This window comes from Notothenia rossii, assembly GCF_949606895.1.
Source record: "Notothenia rossii genome assembly, chromosome: 4".
Taxonomy (NCBI): Eukaryota; Metazoa; Chordata; class Actinopteri; order Perciformes; family Nototheniidae; genus Notothenia; species Notothenia rossii.
This window is the reverse complement of record NC_136902.1, coordinates 2,268,909-2,279,760: the sequence shown is the minus strand read 5'-3', so window position 1 is coordinate 2,279,760 and position 10,852 is coordinate 2,268,909. Positions and strand designations below refer to the sequence as shown.

The 10,852-nt window shown below is 36.0% G+C and overlaps 1 protein-coding gene across 1 annotated transcript in view; it reads right to left on the bottom strand.

Annotated features, from left to right (window-relative positions):
* slc13a3 (solute carrier family 13 member 3) overlaps window positions 1–10,852 on the bottom strand; it is a 36,909-nt gene that overhangs the window by 1,725 nt on the left and 24,332 nt on the right. The window contains exons 11-12 of the mRNA XM_079675216.1: window positions 9,357–9,518; window positions 2,947–3,084 (exon numbers count right to left, since the gene is read on the bottom strand). Coding sequence (XP_079531342.1) covers window positions 2,947–3,084; window positions 9,357–9,518 — 300 coding nt within the window. The remainder of the gene's footprint in view (window positions 1–2,946; window positions 3,085–9,356; window positions 9,519–10,852) is intronic.

Sequence of the window (10,852 nt, the reverse complement as noted above, 5' to 3'; positions counted from 1 at the left end):
AACATGTGTCCCCTCTTCTCCATGTCTCTTCTACATCAACATGTGTCCCCTCTTCTCCATGTCTCTTCTACATCAACATGTGTCCCCTCTTCTTCATGTCTCTTCTAGATCAACATGTGTCCCCTCTTCTTCATGTCTCTTCTAGATCAACATGTGTCCCCTCTTCTTCATGTCTCTTTTACATCAACATGTGTCCCCTCTTCTCCATGTCTCTTCTTCATCAACATGTGTCCCCTCTTCTTCATGTCTCTTCTAGATCAACATGTGTCCCCTCTTCTTCATGTCTCTTTTACATCAACATGTGTCCCCTCTTCTCCATGTCTCTTCTACATCAACATGTGTCCCCTCTTCTCCATGTCTCTTCTACATCAACATGTGTCCCCTCTTCTTCTTCACCAACATTAACATTGAGAAAAAAAGCCTTTGACATGGTTTGAAGTTGAGCATGACAGTTGCGTGTGTTACGTTAACGTGTCTGTGTGTATAGAGCACTTTCACCACTTTCTGTTATGAGAAAGTTCTTCTTAGTTTGTCTTCAGTTTGTTTGGTAGATTGACTCGTGAGCCGTCTTTATCTTTGACTCATTAAACATATCTTTTCCTTTTGACAAACCAGTTTCCTCTTTTTTTCTCCTGGTTATTTCAAATGTTGTTGCTTCCCTTTTACCGCTAGATTATTGGGGAGCGTGACAGCGTGAAATAACTAGGGGTGCATCGAATGGGAAATTCTTGGCCGAAACCGATACCGAAAATAGGAAACAGTTGGCCGAAAACCGAATGCCGAAAGGCCGAAAATCATTAATAGAAATATATATATATATATAATGTATAATTTTTTTACCAATGTTGTTCAGCTACCTGATTATGGAAAGAGACATGATTATGGCAAAACTTAACTTAAATAATAACTAGACCCTCCAGAAAAACGTGATTCTGCGATCGCAGAATTTACCGCATAATCAGCAAAATGGCGCAGATTTTTAAAAGGCCGCATATTTATCAAAAGGCCGCATAATCCCCGCATTTTTCCACACAAAGTTGAGAAGAAAAAAAAGTTGACTCGTCTTGACGTGACGTGATCAGCTCGCGCATCACAGAATGTAAACAACACTGTATAGAGTGAACGTGTGGAGCTCACACGATAGAGAAAACACCAAGATGAAAATATCTAATCCATCTTATTTACCGACGAACATTTCTACTAAAGACCGGGCAAAAAGTGGGGGGAAACTATTCTGCACCCCGTGCAACTGTGTGTTGGAGCATAAGAGAACATCGACGGTGAGCATCAACCTCCAAAACCCTTTAGAGGGCTACAAGAAACGAAGTGAGTAGCCGACAAGATTGAAGCTGGTCAGATAACGAACGAGTAAATGAAAACAGAATGAGGCGGAGAAGTGTGTGTGTGTGTGTGTGTGTGTGTGTGTGTGTGTGTGTGTGTGTGTGTGTGTGTGTGTGTGTGTGTGTGTGCGTGAGATTAAAATAGCCCAATTGCTTTTACAATAAATAAACATTGAATGTATTTAATTGAATCGTAAAGGGGTTTAACGTTAGTGGCAGGTTGTGTGTGAGAGAGAATAAATAAGACAGCCCAATATTTAAAATAATTGTTATTCTTTTCCCCCGCATATTTAGCATATTTAGCAACTTCCCGCAATTTCACCGCATAAAATCACATAAAAACCCCACATTTTTAATCGCATAATCAAGGAATTTAGCCCGCGTTTTTCTGGAGGGTCTAAATAATCACTATTATGGGTCCATAAAACATTTATTCAGCACTTTTGAATGCATACAGTACATTCATTCCAAGTCAAGTGCATTTTCTTTTCTCTGTAGGATAACTACAACAAAGTGCATTCAGAACAAAGCCAAGGTGCTTTAAACCTGCATAAACATCTAGACCAGTAGGCCCACAACAAACTAGTGTAAATAAAGACTGTAGCAGCCAGGCCTTCAACAACAACAGATGCACCTATAAGCCTGGTAAGCTAACGTGTTGTTGTGATGACGTAATCAAAACGCGGCGACAAGCACGGCGCGCGACCATGCTCGCGGCTGGCTCACAGCCAACATGTCTGCCGCTTGGAGATATTTAAAAATATCAGAGAGAGAGAGGCGCGGATTGCGATTTGTAAAACGTGTTCAGCTGACATTTCTCGAGGGGGTGTAACTGCAAAGACTTTCACCACTTCGGGATTACTCCACCACTTGAAATCAAAACACCCGGACAAATATGCGGAGTATGATCAACGTAACCCTGTTCTCGGACATTCGCCGAAAGCCGAAAGGGCCTTTTTAACCATTTTCGGCCGATAATCTTCGGTGGCCGAATATTCGGTGCATCCCTAGAAACAACACTCTTCTGACTTCCCTGATGCAGTTGAATCAGAAAAGGAAGAAAAGGGGATGTTCTGTTAAATGCATGCTGTGATGCTTTAAATTCATGCAGAGAAAACACATTTTGTTTCGGGAAACTCGACATTTTAAAACTCAAGTATAACGTTTTGAAAAATGAGATTGTCCTGACGCTCTTGAATCAAAGATGAAGGGAAAAGTCATTTTATTTGTGCTGCAACTTGCGTGAACAGACCGGTAGATCATGAATTCAGACTTTTTGCACACCTCCAACAGACTGTAGTCAGTTTGGCTTCTCTTTCATGTTAATCAGGCAAAATGAGGCCGTTAGTTCTCATTTGGGTAATTCACCTGCACAAATGTATGTCTTATCTTAATGTGTGCATATGTATACATGTGTCTGTTGATTGTGTATATATAGGATATACATATTTTTATATATATTTGTATTCTGGATTGTGGGAAACTGTATTTCGATCTCTTTGTCTGTACACACAAACTGAAAGATTGACAATAAAGTTGACTTTGACTTTTTAACAAATAAACACAAATACAGGTCAACCTCCCAGCAAGCAACTGAAGGTCTCACCATGTCTTTGACCATGAGGTGTCCTGAGGCGAAGGCGATGGAGTTTGGCGGCGTGGAGACGGGCAGCATGAAGGCGTAGGAGCACCCCACGGTGGCAGGGATCATGAAGTACAGCGGGTTGATCGACACGTGGATCGCCTGCAGAGACAAAGAGGAAGCAAGTTGAGGATAGGCCCTATGTCCAGGTTGGTTTGGAGAAAAAGGGAAATTCTGAGAAAAAGGGAAAATCTGAGAAAAAGGGAAATTCTGAGAAAAAGGGAAATTCGGAGAAAACATTTTTATTCTACAAAAAAAAGGGAAATTCTGAAAGAAATCTAATTCTGTGAAAAAAATATCACAAAAAAAATTATGTGAAAAAAATGAAATTATGAGAAAAAAGTGAAATTTAGGAAAATATTCTGAAAATAAGTGACATTTAAAAAAAAAATCAAATTATGAGAAAAACTTTTTTTTTTAAACTATGAGAACAAATTGAAATTATGAGAAAAAATGAAAAACAAAAAACAAAAATCTGAAAAAGGCCAATTAAAAAAAGCGATTACTGCTCCCTCTGGAACCGGGCATTACACCCACAGCTTTATAGGAAACACCTAGGTGTCATATATGAACTCACATGTAAGAGATGCTAAGAGGACTTTTCCTCAGTTCAAATCTCAAATTAAAGAGACGTTTTCTAAGAATCCGTCCATGCATTGTGGAGATGGTGCAGGTTTTAGAGTGTTATGCTACCAATGGGCTTGAAGCTGTAAATTCCTCAAGGGAAAGCAAGCCCTCAACCTTTGACTGCCAGAGAGACTTACTCCTGCAGGGCTCAGAGGAAAGCTAAATGCACTCATGATGTCTACATTCTTCTCTGGATGTCAAATGTTGCAGAAAACAGTTTGAGTTTCTCCTGAAAACTGTTGCTGCTGCTGCTGCCTCTGGGGATTTATTCTCTAACGGCTGCCGGAGGAGGCATCAATGAAGAGTTCATTAGCTTCTCAGGAGAGTCTGTTTAATGCAATTCACTCAATAGGCTGGTGACGGGATTTCAATCTCAACATCAGGTTAGTTAGAGCTAGGAGAGGAAGGGGAACTCAATGTTTGGTTCACAAAAACATACCAGAGTTTATAAAAAGGTAGTTTAAAATTCCTTGTTGAAAATCTTAAAATACTGACTTTATCTGAAAATTCTTAATTTTTCAAAATTCTTACATTTTTTCAGAAATCTGACAGATTCTAATTTTTTTCTCAAAATCTCAAAATCACTTTTTACTCAAAATACTAATTTTTTCAAAATTCTTATTTCTTTTTCAGAATTCTTACTTTTTTCAAAAGAATCTTACTTTTGCTCAAAATACTAACTTTTTCTGAAAATCAAAAAAAGTCTTACATTTTCAAAATTCTTACTTTTTTTTCAAAATTCTTACTTTTTACTCAAAATCTTACTGTTTCTGAAAATCTGAAAATTCTTAGATTTTTTCTCAAAATTCTTAGATTTTTTCTAAACATTCTTACACTTCTCTAAAAATTCTAACTTCAGTCTAAAAACCCAACTCATATGAGATGTTACTGTCACACGTCCTCCTGCAGTCACTAACAGAGTGTGAAGGATCCCAAACATGTAAGAACACTGGTTAAAACATCTCTAATATTAACGAGACTTTGTCCCTGAGCCTCCGTACGTCCTGTAAACGATTCTCTGAGTGCGTACTCTGCGGTTCAAAAGCTCTGTATAATGATTACTGACGGTAATGCCCAACAAACAGCAGAACACCTACTGAGAGTTAAACACGATGTTAACAGACTCGTGCCCTGCAGAGTTCACCAGTTTCCACTGCTTTGTGTCTTTTCTAAAGGAGGCTGCTGGTTTGAACACATGCCTGCATCCTAATTGGTAGCTCTGTGAAGTATCCACAGGAATAACCTCCCATCAAGGCCTTCCTTATTGTTTTACAAGAGCATAAAGATTTGACATCCACTCACTGATGTTGAAAAGAAGTGGTAAAGTTATCAGACTTTGTTCAGACTACGTGCATTTATAGCTTAAATAAAACGCACCCAGTGTTTACTTTCAAACATGTGTCCTCCCTTATCTGATGCAGCCGATGTTATCAATTTATCACGTTTTTAAGAGTCCAACTTTTAGGTGAAAGTACATCGAGATAATTTTCCCACCCTGGCTGTTTGGTACACCTTGTTTTAGGGTGAAAAGCATTTTATTTTAAATGCAAGATGTCTATTTTTCTGCCACTATCAGTGTTAAAAATCTCCCTGCAGGTGTTTAGTGTCCATTATACATATCCACTATACATATCCACTATACATATCCACTATACATATCCATTATACATATCCACTATACATATCCACTATACATATCCATTATACATATCCACTATACATATCCATTATACATATCCACTATACATATCCACTATACATATCCATTATACATATCCACTATACATATCCATTATACATATCCACTATACATATCCACTATACATATCCATTATACATATCCACTATACATATCCATTATACATATCCACTATACATATCTATACATATCCATTATACATATCCACTATACATATCCATTATACATATCCACTATACATATCCACTATACATATCCATTATACATATCCACTATACATATCCTCTATACATATCCACTATACATATCCACTATACATATCCACTATACATATCCATTATACATATCCACTATACATATCCTCTATACATATCCACTATACATATCCACTATACATATCCACTATACATATCCACTATACATATCTATACATATCTATACATATCCATTATACATATCCACTATACATATCCACTATACATATCCACTATACATATCCATTATACATATCCACTATACATATCCACTATACATATCCACTATACATATCCACTATACATATCCACTATACATATCCACTATACATATCCACTATACATATCCACTATACATATCCATTATACATATCCACTATACATATCCTCTATACATATCCACTATACATATCCACTATACATATCCACTATACATATCCATTATACATATCCACTATACATATCCTCTATACATATCCACTATACATATCCATTATACATATCCACTATACATATCCACTATACATATCCATTATACATATCCACTATACATATCCACTATACATATCCATTATACATATCCACTATACATATCCTCTATACATATCCACTATACATATCCACTATACATATCCACTATACATATCCACTATACATATCCACTATACATATCCATTATACATATCCACTATACATATCCACTATACATATCCATTATACATATCCACTATACATATCCACTATACATATCCATTATACATATCCACTATACATATCCACTATACATATCCACTATACATATCCACTATACATATCCATTATACATATCCACTATACATATCCACTATACATATCCACTATACATATCCATTATACATATCCACTATACATATCCACTATACATATCCATTATACATATCCACTATACATATCCACTATACATATCCATTATACATATCCATTATACATATCCACTATACATATCCACTATACATATCCACTATACATATCCACTATACATATCCATTATACATATCCACTATACATATCCACTATACATATCCACTATACATATCCATTATACATATCCACTATACATATCCACTATACATATCCACTATACATATCCACTATACATATCCACTATACATATCCATTATACATATCCATTATACATATCCACTATACATATCCACTATACATATCCTCTATACATATCCATTATACATATCCATTATACATATCCACTATACATATCCACTATACATATCCACTATACATATCCATTATACATATCCACTATACATATCCACTATACATATCCACTATACATATCCACTATACATATCCACTATACATATCCATTATACATATCCATTATACATATCCACTATACATATCCACTATACATATCCACTATACATATCCACTATACATATCCATTATACATATCCATTATACATATCCACTATACATATCCACTATACATATCCACTATACATATCCATTATACATATCCACTATACATATCCATGATACATATCCACTATACATATCCATGATACATATCCACTATACATATCCACTATACATATCCATTATACATATCCACTATACATATCCACTATACATATCCACTATACATATCCACTATACATATCCACTATACATATCCACTATACATATCCATGATACATATCCACTATACATATCCACTATACATATCCATTATACATATCCACTATACATATCCACTATACATATCCACTATACATATCCACTATACATATCCACTATACATATCCACTATACATATCCACTATACATATCCATTATACATATCCACTATACATATCCACTATACATATCCACTATACATATCCACTATACATATCCATTATACATATCCATTATACATATCCACTATACATATCCACTATACATATCCACTATACATATCCACTATACATATCCACTATACATATCCATTATACATATCCATTATACATATCCACTATACATATCCACTATACATATCCACTATACATATCCACTATACATATCCACTATACATATCCATGATACATATCCACTATACATATCCACTATACATATCCATTATACATATCCACTATACATATCCACTATACATATCCACTATACATATCCACTATACATATCCATTATACATATCCACTATACATATCCACTATACATATCCATTATACATATCCACTATACATATCCATGATACATATCCACTATACATATCCACTATACATATCCATTATACATATCCACTATACATATCCATTATACATATCCTCTATACATATCCACTATACATATCCACTATACATATCCACTATACATATCCATTATACATATCCACTATACATATCCACTATACATATCCACTATACATATCCACTATACATATCCACTATACATATCCACTATACATATCCATTATACATATCCATTATACATATCCACTATACATATCCACTATACATATCCATTATACATATCCACTATACATATCCACTATACATATCCATTATACATATCCACTATACATATCCACTATACATATCCACTATACATATCCACTATACATATCCATTATACATATCCACTATACATATCCACTATACATATCCACTATACATATCCACTATACATATCCACTATACATATCCACTATACATATCCACTATACATATCCACTATACATATCCATTATACATATCCACTATACATATCCATTATACATATCCATTATACATATCCACTATACATATCCACTATACATATCCACTATACATATCCACTATACATATCCATTATACATATCCACTATACATATCCATTATACATATCCACTATACATATCCACTATACATATCCACTATACATATCCACTATACATATCCACTATACATATCCATTATACATATCCACTATACATATCCACTATACATATCCACTATACATATCCACTATACATATCCATTATACATATCCACTATACATATCCACTATACATATCCACTATACATATCCACTATACATATCCACTATACATATCCATTATACATATCCACTATACATATCCACTATACATATCCACTATACATATCCATTATACATATCCACTATACATATCCACTATACATATCCACTATACATATCCATTATACATATCCATTATACATATCCACTATACATATCCACTATACATATCCTCTATACATATCCACTATACATATCCACTATACATATCCATTATACATATCCATTATACATATCCACTATACATATCCTCTATACATATCCACTATACATATCCTCTATACATATCCACATATAAGATTGTTTCTCTGATAACTTCAGATCCTGACGTCCCATCACTTAAATCTGTTTTATCTGTTATCTGTCCTATATACTGTGTATTCATGTTGCTCTGTTGGAGGGGCCTGTGACTTCAGTTTTTCATTGACATATCTACACTGTAGCTGCTGAGCACATGAAAACAAATAAAGCCTTGAATTGAAAATCCTTTATCCCGCTAAAGAGCAGCAGGAGGTAAAAAGCGTTTTGGTTGGTTTACTTTGAAAATAGTAAAGTGGTGTTAATATGTGGAAATAACCATCATCATAAACGCGCCAGAGGAAATGTGACCTTCCTTAACATTCAAATAAAACAACGTCAACACTGTGTTTCTTGCTCTTAAGTAGGAGGGGTGATAAGGGACTTCTTGTGTTGGTGTTTATTTGAACTCCCAGTCTCACCAGCTCTGCGATGACGGGCAGGAAGATGATGATGGTGGCCGTGTTGCTGGCGAACTCAGTGAAGCAGGCGAGGAAGGCTGTGATCAACATGACAGCTGCAGCCGGAGGGACCTCGGCTAGCGGCTGCAGGTGGCCCCCGATCCATGAGGCAAGACCAGATTCCTGCCAAACAACACAACACGGGGGTCAGAGGTCACAGAGAAACATCAACAGAGCCAAGCAGAGAGGGGTTCATGTAACAGCCTGTTTCATTCTCTAAAAAAGCTTCAAAAAGCTCTTTATTTTTCTCATACTGCCTGTGCTGCAGGCACCCTCTGTCTGAAACAAGAGCCCAGTCTGCTCTGATTGGTTAGCTGGTCGGCTCTGTTGTGATTGGTCAACCTGCATAGAGATGTCCCGCCCCTTAGCCTATCACGTACAATATGTTAGGAGCTGTGATTTTAGCCTTTGCAGACCATTTTGTGTCTCTACTTTAAAGAGTCCTCTCCTGCTGATGTTCAGGTGTATATCAGTATGTAGTGTCTCTACTTTAAAGAGTCCTCTCCTGCTGATGTTCAGGTGTATATCAGTATGTAGTGTCTCTACTTTAAAGAGTCCTCTCCTGCTGATGTTCAGGTGTATATCAGTATGTAGTGTCTCTACTTTAAAGAGTCCTCTCCTGCTGATGTTCAGGTGTATATCAGTATTTAGTGTCCCTACTTTAAAGAGTCCTCTCCTGCTGATCTTCAGGTGTATATCAGTATGTAGTGTCTCTACTTTAAAGAGTCCTCTCCTGCTGATGTTCAGGTGTATATCAGTATGTAGAGTCTCTACTTTAAAGAGTCCTCTCCTGCTGATGTTCAGGTGTATATCAGTATGTAGTGTCTCTAATTTAAAGAGTCCTCTCCTGCTGATGTTCAGGTGTATATCAGTATGTAGAGTCTCTACTTTAAAGAGTCCTCTCCTGCTGATGTTCAGGTGTATATCAGTATGTAGTGTCTCTACTTTAAAGAGTCCTCTCCTGCTGATGTTCAGGTGTATATCAGTATGTAGTGTCTCTACTTTAAAGAGTCCTCTCCTGCTGATGTTCAGGTGTATATCAGTATGTAGTGTCTCTACTTTAAAGAGTCCTCTCCTGCTGATGTTCAGGTTTATATCAGTATGTAGTGTCTCTACTTTAAAGAGTCCTCTCCTGCTGATGTTCAGGTGTATATCAGTATGTAGTGTCTCTACTTTAAAGAGTCCTCTCCTGCTGATGTTCAGGTGTATATCAGTATGTAGAGTCTCTACTTTAAAGAGTCCTCTCCTGCTGATGTTCAGGTGTATATCAGTATGTAGTGTCTCTACTTTAAAGAGTCCTCTCCTGCTGATGTTCAGGTGTATATCAGTATGTAGTGTCTCTACTTTAAAGAGTCCTCTCCTGCTGATGTTCAGGTGTATATCAGTATGTAGTGTCTCTACTTTAAAGAGTCCTCTCCTGCTTATGTTCAGGTGTATATCAGTATTTAGTGTCCCTA